Below are 26,208 nucleotides of genomic sequence, written 5' to 3'. Positions count from 1 at the left end.
GGAAGTTCTAGCCAAATAAATAAGGACGAAAAAGTAAAAGGGATACAATGAGAAAGGAAGAAATAGAATTATCTCTGTTTGCAGATGACATGATCTTATAGGTAGAAAACCCTAGAGACTCCATAAGACAAAAACAAAACCAAATAAACAAATAAAAATCCTGTTAGAATGAAGAAACAGACTCAGTAAAATTGGCAGATTGCAAAATCAACACACAAAAATCAGTTGTGTTCCTATACACTAACGATGAACAACCCAAAAAGGAAATTCAGAAAACAATCCTATTCACAATAGCATTGAAAAGAATAAAATACTTAGGAATAAACTTAAGCAAGGAGATATAATCACTGTGTACTAAAAACTACAAAACATTGATAAAACAAGATAAATTAAAGGAGACATGAATAATGGAAAGACATCCTGTACTCAAGGATTATAAGGCTTAATATTGTCAAAATGTCCATACTGCCCAAAGAAATCTACAAATTTAATGCTATGCTAGTCTAATCACAATTCCAATGGCACTTTTTCACAGAAAAAGAAAAATATTATCTTAAAATTTTTATGAAACTACAAAATACCCAACATATATAAAACAATCATGAGAAAAAAGAACAAAACTGAAGGCTTTATACGTCCTGATTTCAAAATATATTACAAAGCTACAGTAATTAAACAGTATGGTACTGGCATAAATATAGACATATAGAGCAATAAAACAAGACAGAGAATTCAGAATTAAACCCATGCATATAAGGTCAATTGATCTTTCATGAGGGTGTCAATAATAAGAATATGGGGAACTGAGTTTCTTCACCAAATAGTATTAGGAAAAGTAGATATGTACATGCAAAAAATGAAATTAGATACCTATGTTACTATACACAAAAACCAACTTAAAATGAACTAAGAACTTAGAGGTAAAACCTGAAAATGTAAAATTCCTAGAAGAAAACATGGGAAAAAGCTTTCTTGACACAGGTCTTGGCAAAAATTTCTTGAATATGACACAAAGCATAGACAATAAAAGCAAGAGTAGATTAGTGGGACTACATCAAACTATAAAAAAAACTTCTGCACAGCAAAGGAGACAATCAACAGAATTAAAAGGCAACATATAGGATGCATGAAAATATTTGCAAACCATATATCTGATAAGGGGTTAATTTCCAAAATACATAAGTAACTCCTACAAGTCAATAGCAAAACAAAACAAAACAAAGACAATGAATAACCCAATTTTAAGAATGGGCAAAGGATTTGAGCAGACGTATCTCCAGAGAAGACATACCAATAGCCAACAGGTATATGAAAAGATGCTCAACATCATTAATCATCAGGGAAACGCAAATTAACACTATAGTGAGAGACCACCTCATACCTGTTAGGCTGGCTATTGTTGAAGAACAAAAGATAAAAAGTGTTGGCAAGGTTGTGGAGAAATTGGAATCCTTGTACACTGTTGGTAGGAATGTAAAATGGTGCAGCAACTAGGTAAAACAGTATGGCGGTCCCTCAGAAGATTAAAAATAGAACTACAATATGATCCAGAAATCCCACTTCAGGGTATATATCCCAAAGAATTGAAATTATGATCTCAAAGAGATGTCTGTATTCTCATGTTCATTACAGCATTATTCACAATGGCCAAGATATGGAAACAACCTGAGTGTCCATTGATAGGCAAATGAATAAAAAGAATGAATAAAGAGCCTGTCTAATAAGATAAAAAATACCAGCAATTTGGAAAATAAAACTACTGAGTGTGTATGTATGTGTGTGTATATGATATTCTAGTGAGATAATTATAGGATTACTAAAAGAGGAAATTAGAAAAAACAGAGATATTATGATAAATGGAGATGACCTCAATGAGCATTGGATGTCTCTGACAATAAAGATCACTAAGTATATAAAAATAGAGTTACTAGGAATTAAATAATTTCAAGGAAACCAAGGTCTTTGGGACCCGGGATTTTTTAGAGTAGAAAGCATATTCTAAAGAGCCCAGTGTGCATTTAATGCTCAAATATTTTATTAGTATTTGTGTTTAACATAAATATTCACATGTACCTTTGAAACTTTAATCCTAAATATAATACCTTTATGTTCTATCACATTTTTAGGATAATATGATTAACCATGGGAGGAAATATATAAAATTATCCTAAAATAACAAAAGATATCAGACAAAACTTACTCTAAACACTAATTCTAACAAAACAAAAAACAAAACACATGCAACTATCAATCCTGAAGACATATAACATGTAGAATCACCTTTAAGGATTCTGACAACTGAGAGTCAATAGTCCATAAATAACTAGGTATTATCAACTTTGAATAATAATTATAATACATGAACTTTTGTTTACCTGTTATTTTATGAAAACTGGCGTTCCCTATAGGAGTAAAAAACACTTGGGGGGGGCTTCCCTGGTGGCGCAGTGGTTGAGAATCTGCCTGCTAATGCAGGGGACACGGGTTCGAGCCCTGGTCTGGGAAGATCCCACATGCCGCGGAGCAACTGGGCCCGTGAGCCACAACTGCTGAGCCTGCGCGTCTGGAGCCTGTGCCCCGCAACGGGAGGGGCCGCGTTAGTGAGAGGCCCGCTCACCGCGATGAAGAGTGGCCCCCGCTTGCCGCAACTAGAGAAAGCCTTCGCACGAAATGAAGACCTAACACAGCTAAAAATAAATAAATAAATAAATAAAAAGAGTAGCTATTAAATTTAAAAAAAAAAAAAAAAACACTTGGGAGAAACTTTAAGAGATATGGTTCAAAATGTATTTAGAAATCTTTGACTAATAGTCTAAAGTTTTGCCTTTGCTATTCATGATATAATTCAATCACATAGAAAGAGTCAGTTTATTATTTAGAAAACAATGCACTCTTATCTAAATAAGATTAACAAAGGTCATAACTCATATACATGGTAAATGATCTTGTGCCTTTCCATGTTATTTTTGCTCAGTAATTGCTCTCTCTGAGGAAAAAAAAAAAAAGACACTATCTTGGATAATTTTACAGTACAGTCTAATCAGCATTTCTATAGTTGCCAAAAAATCCCTAGAGTATTCTGCTTGAGCTCAAAAAAAGGTTATATATTGTACGAGTGTTATCCAATTTTCAAAAGGAGTAAGGAGGACTAAAAAAAAAAAAACACATTGAGATTTTTATTTCACACAGACACATATAAGCACACGCACATAAACATATGATATATATACACACAAACATATTACTTGAGTGTGTGTTACATAATATCACTATTTATGTATTAGCTTGAGAGAGAGAGAGAGATCATGTATTCGTTTCCCAGAAATAAATTTTATAATTAGGTCCATAAGGACAAACACAAATTTAAAACAAGAGACTTAATTCTTAATTCTCCATGTTAAAATTAAGGGGAGAGATTTTTATTTTTTTCCCAGTTTCCTTTTCTTGGAGCGTTTACTAGAGAAAACTTGTCATGCATATAACTATATATGTGAAATATATATATTTCATAGCTAGAACATATTTATTTATTTTAAAATCTCATAATGCCATAGATATAATCATAGATCTAGTTGATATAACAAAGGAATTGATTTTAAAACGATATCTCTTATAGAATAAGTTATGGATTAAAAAAAATAAAAACCCAAATCATTTAACAATGTTTTTTAAAATACAGAAATTTATGTTTCACATTATTTAGTAAGTAAAACAGTCATTACATTCCTTAACCCGTATCTCTGCTTTTGTAAAAAACAATCATATTTAATAATTATGCTGCCCCAATACACTCATAGTAAATAACTTGGTTGTCATATACACAAGCTACAACAGAACAGCCCTGGTTATTGTTATGACAGTCATCAACTGTGGAAGGGTATTCTAGCTGAATTGTGCAGCAGTAAAGAATCACTGAAAAAAAATCCTTCATGGCAAAGCAAATTTTTTGTTTGGTTGACAGTTGAAGTAGGTAATGACTTGTAAAATGGCAATACAAAAACACCCCCAAGGACTTCTCTGGTGGCACAATGGTTAAGAATCCGCCTGCCAATGCAGGGGACACAGGTTCGATCCCTGGTCCAGGAAGATCCCAAATGCCGCGGAGCAACTAAGCCCGTGAGCCACAACTACTGAGTCCGCGTGCCACAACTACTGAAGCCTGTGCACCTAGAGCCCGTGCTCCACAACAAAAGAAGCCACTGCAATGAGAAGCCCGTGCACGATAACAAAGCGTAGCCCCCGCTCACTGCAACTAGAGAAAGCCTGCATGCAGCAACGAAGACCCAACCAGCCAAAAATAAATAAATAAATTTATTTTAAAAAAAACTTCCCCCCAAACCAACTACAGTGTCCACATTTGCACCACTATATATTGTGAGGAGATGGGATATAGTTTGGCGGAGGAGAAAACTACAATCAGCCAGCTGACTTAATGCTGTTAGGTAAGCTTTTTTCCTGCATCCATAATTTTGAGATGTATTTTGGTCTTTATAATAAACAAATATCACCAGGATGTGGTTAGCTCTGGTGGTGTTTTTATATAAAAATATGTTGAGATGCTTTAATCTGAGTTCTGAGTCTCTTTTTTCTAGTCATGAAAGTTTTCTTTTAAAATGTTTATTTTTGTTGTTTTTATTTTTGAAGGGATATTTACATTCATAATTTTTCTCTCTGTCCTCTCCTACGTATAAAATACCATTGGGCTTATTGTATAAAGATTTTTCTCTTCTCCCTCATTTTTATATCATTGTTTTTATATTATTATTGGTTCTTTTGATTTTTACTGCTTTCAAGACTGATCTTAATTAAGCATTTTCAATTTTCTAGAACTCCTAATTTAGTTCCTACATCTCCTTTTACACATCATCAGGGTGCCTGTTTTTTTAATTTTCTTTTTCTAAACTATTTGAACAACAATGTATCTATATCAGAAACTTCCAAGACTTCTTTACTTATTATACTGAAACTATTTTTGTTTCTATTATATTAAACATGATAATTAGTTTTCTAAAAAGAAAATGTGTTGCCTATAGTTGGCTTATCCTCAGATCTCTGGATATCTGTAAGATTATCTTCTCTTTTATTGCGGTAATGCTCCTAACTTTTCTGGTTTTGTAATACAAAAGGTTTTTTAAAACCTTCTAATCTCATTAATGATATGTAATTATTATTATGACTATTATGTTTTTATGTTTTTTAAATTTGTCTTTTCCGTTTATATCTTTCGCTTAAAGAAATTTCATGTTTATGTAGTAATATTGATTGATCATTTTATGTTTAACGTCCTTGTTTTTTTTCATCTTCCCCTCTTCTAGTGCCATAAAATAATCTCATTTTCTTTTAAAGCATAAATAGCCTATGTCTTTAATCAATCTGGTAAACCTTCATGATGTCAATTTATCTACTTTTTACAAGGATGACCAGTGGTGCCAGTGCCTTTCATTTCCTAATGTATTTTAATCTGTAACTCCAATTTGGACCTATACCAAGTCCTCCAGTACATATTACACTGCTTCCTAAGGGCTCCACAAAGTCCACTAGATCTATTTTCCAAACCAACTGGATGTTGATATCTGTTTTATCAGCCCCTCCCCCATTATTTTCCCTTAAGAGTTCTTGATTATTTATGAATATGCACTCTTCCACATGAAGTTTCGGAGCAGTCTAGATTATTGACTCATTCAGTAAATGTTACTTACCTGTGCCAGCATAATTTCAGGTACTAAGTATACAATAAACAAAACAGACAAAAATCCTCATCCTTACGGAGTGTACATTCTTACGAGAAAGAAAATGGGCAAGATATATGACAAAACTATACAGTATGTTACGCTGTGATAATGCTAAAGATGACAGATACAGAATGTTTATTAATCAGCTGTTTATGTGTTGATTAATCACCAAAATATCTCAGTAGCTTACAACAACAAATATTTAATTCTATCTTGTATTATATGAGAACTATGATTAAGCTACAACTACTAAGTTAGGCTCAATGCCAAGTGAATTTTCATTTCAGAAAATGAGCTGAAAAGGCAGTCATTGGGAAGGCAAGATCAGGAACACAGAATGAAACCACTTAAAGGCATTTAAAGTGGCTATGGCATGTCTTCTCATACTCTGTTGGCAAAACAAAGTCATTGGCAAAGCACAGTTAAAGTAGCAGGGACATATATGCCACCTCCAGGAAAGCATGATAAGGGAGGGAAAGAAATAATTGTGAACAAATAATACAGTCCGTTCACTGTCCACTCTCTAGACTCAAATAACTATGTGCCCCTTAGAGGTAAAGTCCACTTACCTGCTCCCTGACACCCCCAAATCTCTTTAAAACATGGCACCAGTCTTGATTTCAAGACCTTTTGATATAATCATATACAATGTGGCTTTTCTTGTTCCAGAGACCACTGAATTAGAAGGACACATTATTTGCCCACCAAAAATTCAATATATAATTGGGGATGAATAAGGGCAAAATTGTTGAAATAAACACCCTGTTTAAAAGGGAAAATACGTCAGTGGCTCATAGCAATTCAGAAATTATTGTCTGCAATCATTATAAGCGTTTCTGTCCCTAAGGCTCTAAGGCTAATTTATTTGTTGAACCTTTTACATTTGCATTTTTAGCCCTAAAAGTCATGAAATTGCTAGTTTCTTCCTCTTCTCTTTCATGTCTATTAGAAAATACACGATTTTTTTTCTGAGCTGGTCTCTTTCTTGTAGTATCTTATCAAATACAGCTAATAAAAATCAACTCATATTATAGACATTCTCTCTTAATATCTCTTCTCCTAAAGCCATGGCTTCATTAGGTACATTTTCTGCCTTCCAAGTTATCCTAGGAAAATATTTATCAAAGCAAAACACATTCACCTTCTAGCATCCTATAAGCATTACTTCATACTTTGTTCTTCTTCAAACACAAATCCACATAATTTGCTGTTGGTGGTGCCTTGGTCAAATTAACTGGTGAATCCTAAATTCAATGGGAAAATATCTTCTAATCACTGGAAAGCATGGCAGAGACAGGGAGAGAACAATTAAATCTACCAGGGAAGGTAAGAGAGACACCAAGTATTTGAGGATGAGAAGTCAGTAAAATACTATTCCAAACAGAATTCTCTGAGGAAGACAAATGAGAATGAATGTTGTATAATGATTGCAGCCTCTGACACAAACATCTTAAGTAGTTTTCCAATGAGGTTCTCTGAACAATGAATTCATTCTTTTTGTTTTAATGTATCTTTATATCATCTTCATTTTTAATGTAATTTAGCATATTAAAGATTACTAGAGTAACAGTTTTTCCCCCTTCGCATCAATTTTGAAGACAATTCTCTATTGTCATCTGTACTCTGCTTTTGTTGATGATAACTTCATAGTGAGTTAAATGGTTTTCTCTTTGGTTTTGGAATTCTAAACTTCACCATAACACATCTAGGTGATAGTATTTTTCCACTCTGTTTGGAGCTTCTAATAATTGTTTATCTAAGGATTCATGTCTGTATTTATTCTTGAAAACTCTTAGTCTACTTTTTTGTTTTGAGCACTGCCTCACCATTTTCTTTGGTGTCTTCATATGAAAGTCCTATGATTGTACATTGAAGCTTTTTTTCCTTTGGTACATATTTCTCTCTCTCTCTCTCTCTCTCTCTCTAATCTTCAGCTTCTCAGATGCATTCTGGTTAATTTTCTTCAAACATGTCTTCCAGTTTACTTACTCTGTATTCAGCTGTGTCCAATCTATTCCCCCAATGTCAATGTCTATGTTGCATCTTCTGTTGATTGATAAGTACAGTTTTTCCATTTTTCATTTCAGAGCAAGCCCTGGTTTCATGCCAGACACCTAACTCTAGTAACATCTCTAATAAATTCCTGTAATTATATACTTCCTCCTTTCTCCAGGGCTAACAAGCTAAGATGCTAGCTCCCAGTGCCTACATCCTGCCTTATACTCTCTCTGGGCTCTCACAACATCAGCTTGCAAATTTCCCACTTGAAGTGCAGATTCACTCACACTACTACAACCACATGAAAATATAAATTAAAATTTATTGAGGGAAAACTTATAATTACATCAGTAGCAGAATGCACATAATTCCCTAATCTCTTATTTTTCCAGAGTATGACATTTAGGCTTCACAGAACTCTACAACAGAGCTCCCATAGAAAGGAACTCCCACTCCTATAATGTTCTCTATATTTTCAAGGTCAGGAGACAGAGAGCACTACAGCACCTAGGCAAATATGCAAGAGGGGAAGCTCCCTAGCTGAAGAGGTGGCTATATTGGAAAGAAGGAGCCTCTGAGTTCTATAGCTGGTGCCAGCTTATAGAGACTAGACTTGTCATATCAAACAAGTCTTCAAATTGTTTTTCCTCATTCCTCTAAATTTAAGCTCCTTTTTAATATTAGCTACTTAATTGCTGTCAAAATGTTGATTATGTATACACCTACATTTCTTTTTTTGTAAATATCATGAAGGTTGGTTCACTCTTGGCAACTATAAGATATTTTCCATGGAAAAAAATTAGAAAGTGTGTAGAGACAATTTTTTCTATGAATGAAACGTCTGTTACACCAAATGTCTACTACAGAGTCTATAGCATTTTTGATGCCTTAAATTATTTTAAGATAGAATTTCTCCTTATCTGGGAAAGTTAAATATACTGGAACATTTATGATTTAAATGCCTGGTTGTGAAGCTTAGACTTGCTGAGCTATGAGGTGGTGCAATGTGTATTATTGAATTTTAGGTATCAAATTGTGTATAGTACATTAGTAGTGTCTTTTTTTTTCTTAGTTTGAATATATGTGAATAATTTCTAAGTGATATTCTACCTCATTAGCAAGTTTTAAAGATACCTTTAAATAGTGCTAATGTTACCTATTTTGGTGTTAAGACTACATAATTTTATGTGACATAGAGATACAGATATTATTTCATATTTTTTTCTGAATATTCCATAATTTCATATGCCATATGTGATCCTTTTCAAATAATTTCTTAGACTCCATCATAAAATGTTAATGATTAGCTGAAGTACATTTAAGAAAGGAAGACTTGATGGGAATAATAAAAGAGAATTTGGTTCATTAAAGCTTGTCCCTTTTAATATACTTTTTTCCCAGGATAGTCTTGATTCTAATTGCTTTTTAAAAGACCTCATACCTTTGCTTCAGTAGCTTTACCAGGTGAGCAAATAAGTCATTTCCTAAGATTAACCCCATGCCCTAGCCTATAAGAACTGTAATCAACTGATCATTACATTTATTCTGACTAGTTAATATTTTTATTACATGAATAATATTTACTTGGGAAAGTGACCACCTTTACACAAGATACATATTTATTTATAGATGATTCTGGGAGAAAGTTGATTGACACATAAGTGGTTAAGATACTGTAATATGATTTATCCTGGATGTCTGACATCATAGGGTTAACCAGAGAGTTTCAAAATCTCTACATTAAATTGTTTTATGCAGATATAGTATACATTGGAAATGCTACTTTCAAATTTAAAAAAAAGACACACAAGGAATCTGGGATTTCCCTGAATCTAAGACACTTGTATTGAGTACTAATCATTAAGAATTATGTTAAGCTCTGCCTGCAATGTTTTTAATACATGAATAAAATAAAAGACTAATTCTACAGCTATTCAAATGCCACACATTAAAAGGACAACTGTCCTATATCAGAATATTCACTGTAATTGGGAATAATACCTTTAAAATTGCTTAACCTACATTCTGTGTTACCACGTGTCAACATGCAGCATTGCAAAGCTGATTCTCCTGTACAAATTTTTTTTCTTCAAAGTAATGATACAATGGGCCACTTTTTAACACTCACTCAATTTTAATCATAAGCATGACTCATAAAAAACTGAAAAAACTGTAAGCTTATAAATCCCAACTGAAAATCATTCCTACTTTTTTCAGCATTCTATGAAGAATTAGAAATTGATTTGTAAAGACTAACTAGTAATAATCAAATCATTTCTAAGAAATATATGCCCATGTCCATAAACACACATATCTATACAAAACAGAATAAGTAAAGAAAAAAAAAAAATCAGCCTACAACTCTGTCATAGCATACAGCCAAATAGGTTAAAACAAATCATAAAATGATTGATGTGTTATAACCAGTTAGTTTCTAAATAGGCAATTTCAAATTATTACAAAATAGCCAACCTTAAAAGAATTCCACAAACTTATTTATTTATAGCTGTTATCTTGTCTGAAAGAATATTCTATTCAGGTGTATGCATCTTGTTTAATAGAATGAATATATAATATAATAATTTTTTCAATTGTCTTTATTTTGTATATTATCTCATAACATAGATAAATATATATTGTCTTTAATAAGGTTGAATGAAAAACTATTTATAATAGACCAATAACTTGCCTGTTTTACCATTAATTAGAGAATTCCAGCTCTCTTTCAAAATGTGTACTTTCAATTTAGCCAGGTTAAATATCAAATTGGTATACTATTTATTTAAGTATCTTCCATGATATTTCAACTTAAACAAATGGAGTGGTCTCTCCGTTCTGGACTTGATGGAATTGTATATATCTGACTAACTCTCCCATCAAATACAACTATACAAGCTGCACAATATACATAAAATGACTGCCATTGGAGACAATTCAATGCAGCGAGGCTTGGATGAGGTATGGTCCTTGAGGGAAAGGAAGCATAACAAGATGAGTTTTACATTCTCAGTGACTCAGGGCATTTTTTTAATATGCTGTGCTATGGAAAAGAGACCAAACAGAATTTACATACTTTGTGAAACAGAGGTTGGGGTTAAAGGGCTGGCACAGTAGCTGAAATGAGAATAAAGGCACAAAGAAGAAACTTCCGAGAAATGAACCCCAAAATCTGAATGCAATTTTCCCTGTGATAATTATATATATATATATATATATATATATATATATATATATATATATATACTACATTTGCATATGTGGAGACTCAAAGAAAGCAAAGCTGGAAGACAAAAGACCTAAGCAGACATTTCAGCAGGCATGAGGCACCAGGAATCAGAGTTCGTAAATGCTTGTGACTCCAGTTGATATTAGAGAAAAATTAGTTTTTAGGAGTAAGAGCTACTTCCCAGGAATAAGGGGAAAAATGAAATTGACCAGTTATAACAAAGTCTAACTAATTTAGGTAATCATACTCTACATATCTGCAAGAAAAAAAAAACAACTCTCTGTGGAGGAAGATGACATAATCAGGAATTTCTACAATCGTTTATCCATAATGTTCAATCAATAATAATAAGATACGCTTAAAAATGGAAAATGACCAAAACCAAAAAGGAAACAAGCAATAAAAAGACCCAGATATGATGTTGATTTAGGAATTATTAGGAAAGGATTTTGAAATAATTAAGATTAAGGCTTAAGAACATATAGAAAAAAGGTGAAGAATTGTAGCAAATACCAATAATGTATATTTAATAAGTCAAGGGAAAACGATAGAGCCAAAATACATCAATGCTGAAGCATATAGTTAATAAATTTAATACACAAGTTTAACTGGAGAATAAACATGGTGGAAAAGATTAGTGAACTAGTATATAGGTCAATATAAAATAGCTAGATTAAAAAAGAGAGAGAGGAAAAAATATATATATATAGAAGAGTAGACTGATGGTGCATAGTTAAAACACCAAACATGTATACTTTTGCAGAACCAGTAGTTAAGAAGTGAGGAAATAAGATAGAAGAAATATTTGAGTAAATGCTGACCAAAATTCCCTGGAACTCAATAAAAGATAGCTTTAAAATGCCTTATAGTTGAAAAGCAGATTCTTAAAAAAGTAAATACCTCCTAGGTACAACATAGTTAAACTCCTGCAAAGTTAAGCAAAGAATATCTTAAAATAAGAAAGATCCGTTAAAGTAGAATAAACTATAGTAAAATGATAATAAGACTGAGACTGATTTTTTTAACAGACAAGATGGTGGTCAGCAGACATTACATCATTAATTATTGAAATAGAAAAAAAATCCTTAAAGCTAGAATTCCATTTCCATTGGAAATTACCCTTTTAAAAATGTAGGAAAAAGAATGTCTATGAAAAAAACTAAAAAGGAAAAAAAATCATTGATAGTAGACTAGCACTAAAGGAACAGAAAGGGATTTTTAAAGAAAATTTAGAATTTCCTTTAAAAACAATTAATGAATGTAGAAGGAAAAATGGAAAATAAAGAAAGAATAAATAGCACCAGGAAGGATAAATTATAATTGACTTAAAACATGATTCTTTAACAAAACAAAACAAAACAAAATTACAATTTCACATAAGGCTTAATTTATAAGATGACAAAAATAGCAAAAATCAAAGATTTTTGAAGTTTAAAGTTATTCCATTTTTCAAGTGATAAATTATATTTTAAGGTGGAATGAAATAAATTGAAATATCTAGAGCAAACATTAAAGAAAAATAGAAGAAAGTAAAATAAAAAATATTGATGGAGGATAAAATGAACAAAATTAAATACATGAATAATTCACAGAAAGTAAGAAAAGAGAGAAAAGAAACAAGTAGCAAGATGATAGACTTAAATAGAAATGTACCAGTAATTAATTATAAGTATAGTAAATAAAAATAAACAACAATAATGTGAAACCAGATTAAAACAAATCAATAAAAACTTAGTATCTTAAATAAAACTTTAAAAAAATAAGAACAATATAGTAAAAAAAGTAAAATGATGAAAAATATTATACCATCCAACTGTTAACCAAAAAAAGGAAAAAGAAAAATCTGGAATAGTTATATTAATATCAGGTAAATTAGACTTTAAGTTATGAATCATTATTAAAGAGAGATGTTTCACAATGACATACTTTCAAAGAGGAAGATATCATACCTTAAATCTGCGTGCATCTGGTAACATGATTTCAAACTATATCTAACCAAAATAAAACAAAACCAAAAAATACTAATAGAAAATAAAAGAATAAATAGAAAAATCCAGTATAATAATGGGATATAATAACATACATCTCTCAAGAGCTGACAAACAAAACACCTGTTTGGATATAGAAAATTGCAGTGACATAATGAATAAACTTGAACTAATTTATATATGTAGAAAACTAACCATGAAGCTGTGGAATTTACCTTCTTTTAAATCAAGTACCTGCTGACACTTAAAAAAACTCTCAAGAAGTTTCAAAATATATGCCTGTAACCATGGTAAAATAAACTAGGTATTTTTTAAAGTATGCTAGAAAAACTCCAACTTGGTGGTAATTGAAATATACACTTCACATTTTGATGGACCAAAGAAGAAGCTTGCTTGCTTGTTTCTTTTAATTTCTGTTTCAAATAAAATATTAATGGCGAATATATTATATGCCATCTAGATTTGCTCTCATGAAAATGCAAATGATAAATTTAAAACAACAGGCCTTCATCTAAAATATTTTACCATCAACAAAATGACATCAATGTCAATATTTCCATCAGTGTTATTATCTCTTTTACTAACATTAAATTTACCCACATCAGTTACAGTTTTCTCATTCTTAGGTTTATGGGAAATACTGCCATCTACTGAACTTTTAGGACTTGATCCTCCCAATATTACATTGCACTATATCAACTCGAGTCACAAGCGGGCTAAAGTTGTTGGATGACTTAATTTTGCGATCATTTCAAGTTCTTAGGGGAAGTTTTGTTAAACGATCAAATTTCTACTCTTTGATTGTGATTATTTGACATGTGTTCTTCTTGTTTCCCCAAATTGGTTATTTACTCTATGAGGACAATTCTCAAATACAACTTCCTTCATTTAGGGTATAGAAGGTTTGCTTTATGAGCTTTCAGGAAAGGTACTGATATTTATGCGCATTTTCTTTACACAGAATAATAGACCTCAGTGACTTTTTATCTGTCTGAGAATCAATTATGGAATAACCATAACATAGTTAAAACCAGAGAAGGAAATAGCAAGAATCTTAAGAAGTAGAATAGATTCCTTTCAATAGAAGGACTAATATTGAGGAACTTACACCTTGAGATATTTTCTCTGAAGAAGAACTGGGCATCCCTTGTGTCCTTTGAGTAAGGATTCAAGCCACAGATGGGCTGATTTGTTCTCTTTCACCGTGAGTCTGACAAGTAGCTCCCTTTCCTAATTTTTCCTGCCCACATGTAGGCACTACTGGAATTGAGCAGTAGCTGTCCTCTTAGTTGGACATGTACCACCCAATCTCTGTTCTCCCCTATAGCCTCCCTGACACTGACAGGCAGCCCGCTTCCACCTGGACTTTTGTTTGCCTTGTATTCCAGGCCACTGAGTTTGCATCTGCCTAGTGTAGAGTCTTCGTAAAGCAAATTATTAGTCTACTTCACCTGTAACTCTCAAATGCTTACTCAAAACCCATTTACCTTAAATTAAGATACACTGATAACTTTAAATTAAGATACAAGATGTAACAAGCTGATTTTCACAGGCCACAGCAAATTGATAGGAAGAGAAAGACATTGTAAAAAACGCTATGAGGGAATATTTTGCAAAGCTTTGTGTGCCAGATGTTTAAACCAGAGTCAATCGGTTATGGTAAAACGTGGCTCTCTCAAGTGAAGAGAAAAAAAAGTCAGAAGGAGAACTGTAAACAAAACAAAACAAAATCATCTTAAGAGAAACAATCAGACTACTGGGTCCATTTGATGACTGATCTTTATAGAATTTGAACTGTATATAGAGTTCATGGTGCATTTCATGGTGCTTCGTGAACGCAAGTCCTCATAGTACATCATTTATTTTTCCTCCATGCGGTTTGCAAAGTTTCCCACTATATATCTAGCCACTTGGTGAGTTATAATGCTTATGGGAAAATTAAAGAATACTTTACTGCAAGCTACTCTTGTCATGGTGACACCAAATCATTCTGAAAGCAGCAATGTGTTTAGTGCAATATGAGTGCACAATAAAATATCTTTTAAACAAATCAGAGTGTGAGGTTCGGGTGTGTACTGCCTCTATTTCAAAACACTAAGAGCATCTCAACATGTGGCAGGATTGACAGTTGTCAGTCATTCTGCACAGACTGCTACAGACTGAAGACATGTAGATCCCATTGGATATAATGAGTTCATTCAATGAGTGTACGTTTATTCTGTGTCCTTGTCAGGTAAAACAATTGTTTTTCCTATGAACTGATGCTTCAGCAACTATCATCAATCAAAATAAATTAGGGATACACTTTTCTGTATTCATCACCATTACAATTTTCTGTTGATTTCTAAAAATCAGTTTTAATGGACTTGTCAATTTAAAATTCAGTTTATGGAGAGAAGGAGGGAGAGAAAGAATGGGAGATAGTATTTGTACCAAGATCAAGCATTTATTGAGCCCCTACTGTGTAGAGTTTGGGTTTTTCACTCTATTATAATAAGGGTTATAATATTAATATATACTTTTAAAATAGTGGTGGTAGAATCTATTTGAAAATAAGGTAGGTTGAAAATAAGGTTGGTGTTGTAAATTATAATAAAGTTTATAGTCAGCTGAGTTCAACAGCACTTTTCTCATAATGAAATATGTGTATATGTATATTGTGTGGAATAAGGGATAAAATGAATACAAAAGTACACTGTAATTTTGTAAAATGACTTGAAATTTAATTATACTTCATGGCTTAATAATGTGGACTTATCTATGATTTATAATTTTCTTTCAAACATATTTTCTTCATGGAGCAAAAGCCACATAAAAGAACCAGGTCACATAATCTTATCCTTAGAATCGATATTTTAAAGTGGCTTTACCTAACGATGAATTAGTCCTGAATTTCTTTCACAATGGTCTTTTAACAATAGTAGTTTGACAGAGTATTTAAATTCGACTAATTTACTCATTCATTTAGTAATCACTTATCCAAGGCTGGGCAACGATATGAATATTTAAGGTTACAAAGACAAATCAAGCATCGTTCTTACTTAGAGAGACTCACAGTAGGGGAGATATGCACCTATGGAAATAAATATAGCATAAACGTTCATGGGAAAGTGCTATGTAACAGGAAACGAGGGTTAATTATCTCTCTGCTAATTCTGCAACAGAGTTCAGAGAAACTTGTAAGTGGGCTTTTAAACAAAGGAATGTGAGTGTGGAAAATTCTGGGCTGATTTAAGGATGTGCAAACTGTTATGTTTTCGGAACAGGCAGTATCCATTGTGTACTGAGTGTACTGAGAGCGATACTGAGAGATAAGGCTGGGGACAGCCTTTCATACTGACTTGTGGAGAGCCTTTATTGACATCCCATGCTGTCTACTTCGTTACAGTTTTTAAACAGCATGTGTAAGGACAGCTCCCCTACAGAACTTTTATGATAATTAATGGTTATTCTATAAAATGCCATCCACAGTTTCTGCCACATTAGAAATACTCATATATGTTTCTTTCCCTTTCTGAGGGTGTCATAAACACCATTTCATTCTGAGCTCACAGAACTGACACTCTCTCCCCTTGAATTGCCTGATAGTTTGTGCTGTGTATTCACAAGGTTCATATTCTACTTTGAGATCAGACTTTATTATATTAGCCGTACCCTGTGGTTGGATGGTGTGTCTGTGTGTGTGTGTGTATGTGAAAAGTGTTCATTCCTAACCTGCAGGATTTTTTTTAAATTTCAGTCACAAAGCGCGCATTTTTGACTATTTTGCAAGAGTAGAATGCCCATATCAAAATGTATCATGAATATCTCCATGAATTCCTTAGTGATACATAACTACTTCAGCAAATGCAGGATATCATTCCTTAGTACCACCATCTCATTTTTAGTATTTAACTGTGATGCCAACTGAAATGGATATCTAACACAATGACAGTTATCTACCAGGTTCAGGAGACCACAGATGTAGTGATTTCTTTAGTCTTGTGTATAAAAGGAAGACCATACAAAACAAAATATTCCCATTTAAGATAACAGTAACATGATATTATATGTTCAAGTATAGTTGACCCTTGAACAACATGGGGGTTAGGAGCGTCCAACGTCTATGCTGTCCAAAAATGCATATAACTTATAGTCGGCCCTTTGCATCCAGGTTCCTCAGTATCTGCAGATACAACCAACCACAGATCTGATCATGTAGTCCTGTAGTACTTACTACTGAGAAAAATCCATGTAAAAGTGGACCCTTGCAGCTCAAATCTGTGTTGTTCAAGGGTCAACTGTACTTCAATCTGTTTTACATAAATGAATAGTGATAAGTGCAAATCAGAAGAAACAGGTACGTACTTTGAGGAAACCGTGGGGGGTTGTCATTGACATCTGTCAGGGTGATGTTGACCGTGGTGGATCCCGATAGCCCTCCAACTTGCCCAGCCATGTCTTTGGCTTGAATGACCACTGAGTAATGTTCTCTGGCTTCTCTGTCCATATTATGTAAGGCAGTTCTAATAACTCCTGTAATACATATTTTAAACAAAACAGTATGGATTATACATTAAATGAGAAGCAACATAGGTATCTCTCTCTTTTTTCTTTTTTCTTTTAAGAAAAGTAGTTTTAACTGAAATGCTTCTGAGAGAAAACTAGGCTTCTGAGACAAACAGTACCTTGACAATGTTATTAAAACTGTCTCATCGAAATATTTATTTATAACCACGTATCCCAAACCAATCTATTAGAGGCAAATGAAGATACCCATCTCTTGGCGGTCCTCGGGGTCACTGGCCTCTAGAGTGCGGCCCTGCAGTCCCTGCTCTTTCCTTCTGCTGGTGGCCTGAATATTTCACAGCTCATTCTCCTCACAAGTGTCAGCTGAGATGTTTTGAGCAGAGGTTAATTTTCCTCCTTACAGAACAAGTTACATAGTTTTCTGACAGGGTTGTCAAAGTTTGATGATGAAAAACATTGGCGGAGTGTAGACACTTGAACAAAGATTACAGGCAGGAGGCATTTTAACATTTATCAAGACTAAGAAACTGACTTTTTGTCAGGAAATAACAACTACAATAAGAACTAGATCTAAGTACACTAGCAAAATAAAGTGATGAGATTGGTTCTAAAACTTGCATGTAAAAGTCACATTCTTTGTCTGTAGTACCAAAAAAGACATTTAATGCACTTTCTCATTAATGAATACTGGATTCAATAAAGAGATACAAAATGTTATATATCCATATGTAGTTATGTGTAGGTAAACACACACACGCACACATAAATTAGATAGCTTTGTCAATAAAGCCTTAAATTTAGAAACTGAAACACATTTTCTAGCAGGTCAAGTTTATGCAAGGACTATCAAACATGTCTTAAAATAAAAAATTGTGCTCATATACATGAGCCATATTAAACATAAGCATATAAATAGATAAGCATACATGTGTATACATTTATATTTTATATTCATATAAATATACACTATAAATATATTTGCTACTCCAAACATAGGTCACCATTTAACAACCACCTTTTTACTTTTATTCAAAATAGTTGGATCATGTCACTTTTGAGAAAGACACCAATGGCTTCAATCAAACTCACACTTAATTAGTTAGCAGCACAATTCACGGGACAGTGCCATTTATAATGACTGCCAACTATAGAGCTTGACAACCACTTTTGCAGACTATACGTTGATATAATGGGAGAAAATGGGTTTGTATATCCAAGTTAAAAGTGGAAAGGATTAGTCAATCAGTTGTTTTGAATATAGAACACTCAACCACTTCTTTTTTTTTTTCACTGAATTGATTGCATATGCAATGCTCTGAGAGGAGAGCCACAGGCCCCAGGAAAAGAGCTCTCCCTACTTTCAAAACTTGTGAACATATAATTGAGGGAATTTAGGAGAACTTTCCTGAAGCTGAATAGGAATGAAAATTATTCTTATCAAAAGAAATTATAATAATATGATAATAAATGATTCATCTAATTCGTGCATATGAAAAAGCCTCAAGCATCGTGATTAAATAGAACGTTTTATCACATATGATAATTATATAAGAAAAAATTAAATTGATGCAGAAAGGACCAAGTTAAGAATTTATGAAAATATTTAATGAAAGAATGTATACTCTCTGATATTTGGGGGGAAAAAAGATGCCATTCTAAAAAGAATACACTAGAAATGGGACTTGCCTCTGATATGCAGAAGTATGAGATTACTGTCCAGGATGTTTTACAATGAAATCATTACAATGATATTTGCAGAATATACATATGTGAAAATAAAATCTGTCATTAAAAAAGTGAATGATAGATATTTTTATGCAATTTGAATGTTATTCGTTTCAGAGGATCAGAGAAGAGGAATTAGCACAACCCCTGTTTTACAGCATGGACTTGAATCATGTCATTGCAATTGCCATTATCTCCCTTCTTTTATGATACTGCTACTCTGACATGAAATGGGAAGAAATTTGTCAGCTAAATTTGCTTATGGAAAGAAAAGAGCATATCCAGAATTGACACATCTTTCTCAGAAACGATTGTTTAAGGGTTCATTTAAACTCTCGGTTCTCTTGAGAATGGCTCAGTTGCATGTGCTTACCTATGACCTCCCCTGAGGGCACATAGGTAACTGGGGAATGTTCAGGCAAACTGCCATAGCAACATGATCCCTGTATACAATAATCTTATTCAAACATGTGGCCCAGATGCTTGTAAGCAGGGTAGTCTAGAACACAGCTGATGCACAATAACACATTTTTTCCTTTTAAGTAGACTTTATTTTCTACAGCAATTAGGTCCATAGTAAAATTAAGAAAGTAGACAGTTACCATGTATCCTTTTCCTCCTGACACACACAGCCTCCCCAGCTAGCACCATTCTGTATAAAATGATGCATTTGTTACAGGTGAAGAGCCTACATTGACACGTTATCACTCAAAGTACATAATTTACATTAGGGATCACTCGGTGTTGTACATTCTATGGGTTTGGACACATGTATAATGATATGTATCCATCATTGTAGTATTGCACAGAATAATTTAACTGCCCTAAAAGTCCTCTCTGTTCCACCTATTCACCCTCCCTCCCCTCAACCTTGGCAACCACTGATCTTTTTACTGTTTCCACATTTTGCCTTTTCCAAAAAGTCATATAACTGGATTCATACAGTGTGCAATTTTTTTCAGATTGGCTTCTTCAATTAGTAAAAGGCATTTAAGGATCCCCCACATCTTACCATGGCTTGATAGCTCATTTCTTTTTAGTGCTGAATAATATTCCTCTATTTGGATGTGCCACTGTTTATTCATTCACCTACTGAAGGACATCTTGGTTGCTTTCAAGGTTTGGTGACTATGAATAAAACTGCTATAAACATCTGTGTGCGGTTTTTGTGTAGACATAAGTTTTCAACTCCTTGAAGTAAATATCAAGGAGTGTGATTGCTGGATCTTATGTTAGGAGTCTGTTTAGTTTTGTAAGAAACTGCTAAATTGTCTTCCAAAGTGGCTGTACCATTTTGCATCCCCACCAACAATGAATGAATTTCTGTTGCTTCCCATTTTTGCCAGGTTTTGGTGTTGTCAGTGTTCAGACTATCACCATTGTATTAGGTGTGTAATGGTATCTCACTGATGTTTTAATTTGCATTTCCTTAATGGCACGTAATGATGAAAATTGTTTCATATGTTTATGTCCATATGTATGTCTTCTTTGGTGAGGTGTCTGTTAAGGTCTTTTGTCCATTTTTAAAAATAAGGTTATTTGTTTTCTTATTGTTGAGTTTTAAGAGTTATTTGTATATTTTAGATAACAGTCCCCTATTAATAAGTCTTTTGCAAATATTGTCTCTCAGGCTATTACTTGTCTTCTCATTCTCTTGACAGTGTCTTTCACAGTTTAGAAGTTTTTAATTACTTTGAAATCCATATTATAAATTATTTCTTTCATCACTCACAACTTTGGTGTTATACCTAAAGTCACAGCCTAAGATACCTAAGATACCTAATGTCATCTAGATTTTCTTCTATGTTACCTTCTAGGAATTTTATAGCTTTATATTTAGGTCTGTGATCCATTTTGAGTTACTTTTACCTAAGAGTGTAATATCTGTGTCATTTTTTTGGCATGTGGTTGTCAATTTGTTCCAGCACCATTTGTGGAAAAAACAAATGTTTCTCCATTGTATTATATTTACTTCTTTGTCAAAGGTCAGTTGACTACATGCATGAGAAACAATTGCTGGGCTCTCTAATCTGTTCCATTGGTATATTTGTTTATTCTTTCATAAATACTACACTGCCTTGATTACTATAGCTTTATAGTAAATCTTGAAGTAGGGTACTGTCAGTCTTCCTAATTTGTTCTTCTCCTTTATATTGTGTTGGCTATTCTGGGTCTTTTGCCTCTACATACAAACTTTAAAACAAGTTTTTCAATGCCTACAAAATAACCTTTTGGGATTTTGATTGGTATTCCATTGATAAAGTTGAGAAGAACTGACAATATTGAGTTTTACCTATCCATGGACATAAAATATATCTCCATTTATTTAACAATACCTCTAATTTGTTTCTTTCATGAGAGTTTTGTAGTTTTCCTCATATCAATTTCATACCTTTTTTGTTAGAATATACCCAAGTATTTCTTTTAGGGGAAGCTAACCTAAATCATATTGTGTTTTTAAATCAAAGTCTACTTGTTCATTGCTGGCATATAGGAAAGAGATTGACTTTTATATATTAACCTTGTATCCTGAAACCTTGATCTCTCAAGACTGCATCCTTGAAAATAACTCCCACTGTGGGAAATGTGGACGGAACGCACATTCCAAGGTCAGAGAAGGGGATGCAGAGCCTCTGATTATCTGGGTCCAGCTTGCTGGTCAACTGGCATTCACATCCTCTGGATGACCTCCCCCAATAGCCATAACAACTACTACAGGTGATTCCAGTGTAAGTGGGTCAAAACTATGTTTTGAAAAGCCACAATTAGAAATACGAAGTTCTGCCATTATGTATTCATACATTTCTTCACTTTTTATTGCCATCTTGTCATGTCAATAAAAGCATGTATGAGGATATACACACGCGCACAGACAACAAACAATATGCAATAGTAATATACATTTTTCAAAATTGTGAAGCCTTAACTCATGTACAAGACTAGGATAAACTATATTTACACAGTCCAAATAAGAATGATGTTTTGTTTTTTTGTTTGGCTTTTCTGCCATGTACCCATGGACCCAGTAGTTGTAATATAACTTATTTTTGCCTTCCAAATAAACATAATAAGGACTTACCACATGGCCTTTTTATTAAGTAAGTTTGTGAAGAAAACAACTCAGAGCAGCTAAATTAATCACCATAAATTATTGCATTGTTTGTTTGTTTAAAAACAAAGAAAACTCTCCTCTTTTCAGTAAATGCTAGGTAACTGGTAATGGCATATTCTGAATGTCTGATATCTTCACTAGCAATGTTTACTTCAAAAATTTTAACAGGAATTGTTCCTCTTATTCTCCTGTGATGCTGGGTTGAATCAACAGGATGTGCTTACCCTTGTATCATTTTGTTTTGTTTCTTATTACTTTCCCTTTAAACAATTGTAGGTGCCCCACTGCCTGCAAATTACCTTCTGACTACTGCTTCCCAATCACGTTGCTGTGTAGGGGCCTGTAAATGGGAATGACTCTCTGTTCAATACAAGCTCATAACATTGAAACTCGTCTGTGGTCATAAACATTACTCAGTGAACCTGACTCACTAACCCACTTTGTGTTTTTGTTTCCTGACTGATGATATTCATATAGAGCAATAGACCCTCCAAAAATTTTTCTTGTACTTTACCCACTAAAAAGTATTTAAGATGGAAATATACAAATCTAGTTGATTAGATAATACCACAGAAGACTTCAAAATAAAACCCCTAAAAGTTTGGAACAAATAAACAAGCATGACATTCAAATTCCTACAGAAACCTTCAAGGTACATATATGCATTTATAAGAGGAACTGGTAAATTTTCTTCCAGGTTTTAACTACACATACTTTTGGCTCAGTTGCTTGTTTTGCCTCTGAATTTGTTCAATCGTTCATTCATTCATTTAAAATCTATTATGTCACTTTGTAATGTCTATTAAAATGTATTGGAGCCCTAGTGTTTCTCTAATGGGGCACAAGGGTCATTTAACAAAATCACATGAAGTGACAATTATCATGCAACTCCAAGGGCACTATTTTAGACCTACTGAATCAGAATCTGGGCAAGTGGGCCCAGCATCAATCAGTATCTGTGACAAGCCCCTTCTGTGATTCTCATGAGCAGTCCAATTTGAGATATCCACCTACAGTTGAGAACATATGATATCTGGCCTCAAGGTGCTCATATTTCATTGGAGGATCTGCTCATTTAAAATAATTAATATGAACACTGAGAGGTTTATAAATGTTTAGAAGTTTCAATTTCTACACAATGACACTTAATATCTTGGCAGTAATAATTCATCTTTCCAACTACCTAATTGTGATGATCTAGGTACCTGGGAGATTTTGTATGTTATATTTGTTTCAACATTTAGTATATTATATGCTACTTCTATTCAACTACACATTATGAATTCTCCCTACTAACTTTGTAAAGATAATGTGGCTTCCATAAATTCCTGTCTACACTGAAATAAAAAACATTTAGACATTGAATCTATATGTATGTAACATTACCACAGTTTCAGAAACCTTTTTTCTTCATTTGTCACCAATCCAATGTATATTGAATGTGTCTCTGCTCTGTTTAAAATGTGGACTACAAAGACATATAGGATAGAGCTCATGACTTTAGAAGGTCATGATTAGAGTGTTTACAGACAGGGAAATGAATATGCAAATATGGAAAGTTAAGTAATACTGCAAATAGATTTTATTAAATGGAAGACAAAACACAGACTTTGAAGGTTTTAGTTATCGAAAAGGATGAGCATGACCAAGGAGTACTTTATGGGACAATGACAAGTTTGTAGGATATGGAAAGATAGATGGAGAAGTAGAGAATCCATGGAAAGGGGATCTGACATGAACAAAGGTGTGGATATAGAATGTGCACGGCTGTATCGACAACATTGGCTTCATTGGAAAACAACTGTAGGAGAATAACAGAGATTAGGTACTCATTAATACTCTCAGAATATTTCTAGGTTTTGTTCCTCAAGTGACTGAAAGTTTGAATAGCTCCACTGATGCCCCCGTGGAAAGTCAAGACTGACTACACTTCACTACTGGTCAGTTGTTACAGGCTGTGGTTGGGCAGATGCATGATTATCTCTACGGATAAATTTAGCACATTTCAGACTCTAAAGTTTCAGTGGATAACTGATTAAACTTCAGAATTTTATTTATATTTTCACTATACTATATATTTTATTTTTAAAGAAAAAATATAAGATATATGAAACACTGGCATCCCAGAATAAAAAAAAAAAAATTTAACTTCAAGCTATGACTCATGGAATTAACAATCCTAAATTCATGAATGTAGACATTTTTATGATTTAGTGGGAAGATTCAATTTTTCCTCCTCTACATTTTTTTCTTCCTACCATTAAAATGGACGGTGAAGCGTTTTATTTCTGGTGAGCAGACAAGGGTGGCGAGTTCACAGGTTTTGAGTATGGGCTGTGACCTAGGCACTCTCTTCAGGTATATAGCTCATATTTTTTCCCCATATTCTTCATGAGAGAGAAAGCTCAACGTTTAAATAACTTTCTCCAGATCAGAAATTTGCAGAAGCTGAAATATTAGCCAGGACTTCCTGACAGTAAAATCAGAAGGCCACAGTGTCATTAGTTCAAGTAATGAAGTCCTTGACCTTGTACACCCTTAGGAGAGGCTTGTACTATTGTGAAAGAGAGAGACAGGGAGGGGTGTGTTTGTGGAAGGAGAGAGAGACAGAGAGAGGAGAAGAGGAGGTGGAAAGAGGAACAGTATCATAAAAAAATGGGCATTACCTTCTCTACGGATTTGGGGACATAGATCAGACAGTTTCAAAGAGAATGTAGTTGTGTTTATGCATCAATAAATATGCTTCTGACCTAGAAGATTTTATTTCAATATTTTTCTCCATTTTGCATTATGCTTACTGTTTATATCTGTTCTTAAGGTTTCAATGTGATCTACAACTTCCAAAGACCAGTCTTTCTAATCAATATATTTAATAACCACACTGATAAAATCATAGGTTTGCCAGGGCATTTGTGAAGGCCAAATACTCTATAGACTTGCAGGCTTTCAGCTTAACTACGCTAGTCAGCAAGAATGTACTGAGACAGCACTGTGGGGAGAAAAATAAATAATAAACTTCAAAAAAGGCTTTTACCTGGGTGATGAAATTCCAATGGTGACGATGATGATGATGATGATGATGATAGAACTACTGACAGTTATTAAGTATTTGTTAAGCATAATGAGGAATATTTATGTTAAATCACTAAATCCTCACGCTAAGTCCTCACATCAACTGACTATGGATGCTATTCATATTATCCCCTTTTTTTATCAAAGAGGGATTGCAAGAACAGAAAGGTTAAGAAAAGTGCCCAAGGACAGATAGGTATCATATAGTCAGTATTTAATCCATGCAATTAGAATTCACAGCCTGCTGTCACAATCACTACCTTCTGAGCTTCCGATTCCTTGTGAGTCAATCGAGGAAAATACTGCAAAAGAGCCTGAAGTAGATTTTGGGAGAATGTCTGCATCTTAGTAATGTGGTATCAGAAGAAATCTCTGTTCCTCTTGGCCAGTTTGGGTCCTAATAGCACTGGCATCAAAGTTCTGATTATAATCAAGGAGATGTCAGGAAAACGGTGGATACAATGGGTAACCAAATGATCTGACTCCAAAAGATGAGGTTTCAGCCTTTTGTTCAACAGGAGAAAGAGTGAGAAACTTAGAAACCTAAGATTCATCTTGCTGCAAGTGGCCATTAGCTGTTCATGGTCTTTTTGCAGGGTATCAAATACCAGTACCATTCACTGTGGCTGGCCTATGATTGCGTTCACCAATACAGTGCAGTGGAAGTGATAGTATGGCGATTTCTGCCCTGGACTTAAGAGGATTGGAAGCTTCTACCTTGGTATGTATGAACTCTGAGCCTTCAGATAAGTAGTCTAACTACCCTGCTAGAGACCACATATAGAGGCCATGAGATGGAAAGGGCTAGGGATGCATCTGAGCCCAGTTCCCCAGCTCTTCCCACTG

The 26,208-nt window shown here is 33.7% G+C and overlaps 1 protein-coding gene across 8 annotated transcripts in view; it reads right to left on the bottom strand.

Annotated features, from left to right (window-relative positions):
* The window catches only part of CDH18 (cadherin 18), a 988,723-nt gene that overhangs the window by 108,471 nt on the left and 854,044 nt on the right, over positions 1 to 26,208 (bottom strand). For all 8 annotated transcript variants that reach the window (XM_082453751.1, XM_082453750.1, XM_082453747.1 and 5 more), the window contains one exon: positions 17,292 to 17,459. In XM_082453751.1, the coding sequence (XP_082309877.1) occupies positions 17,292 to 17,459 (168 nt within the window). The remainder of the gene's footprint in view (positions 1 to 17,291; positions 17,460 to 26,208) is intronic.

This window comes from Balaenoptera physalus, assembly GCF_965194825.1.
Source record: "Balaenoptera physalus genome assembly, chromosome: 3".
In the NCBI taxonomy this organism is placed as follows: domain Eukaryota; kingdom Metazoa; phylum Chordata; class Mammalia; order Artiodactyla; family Balaenopteridae; genus Balaenoptera; species Balaenoptera physalus.
The sequence above is the reverse complement of the archived record's forward strand: the minus strand, read 5'-3'. Positions and strand labels throughout refer to the sequence as shown.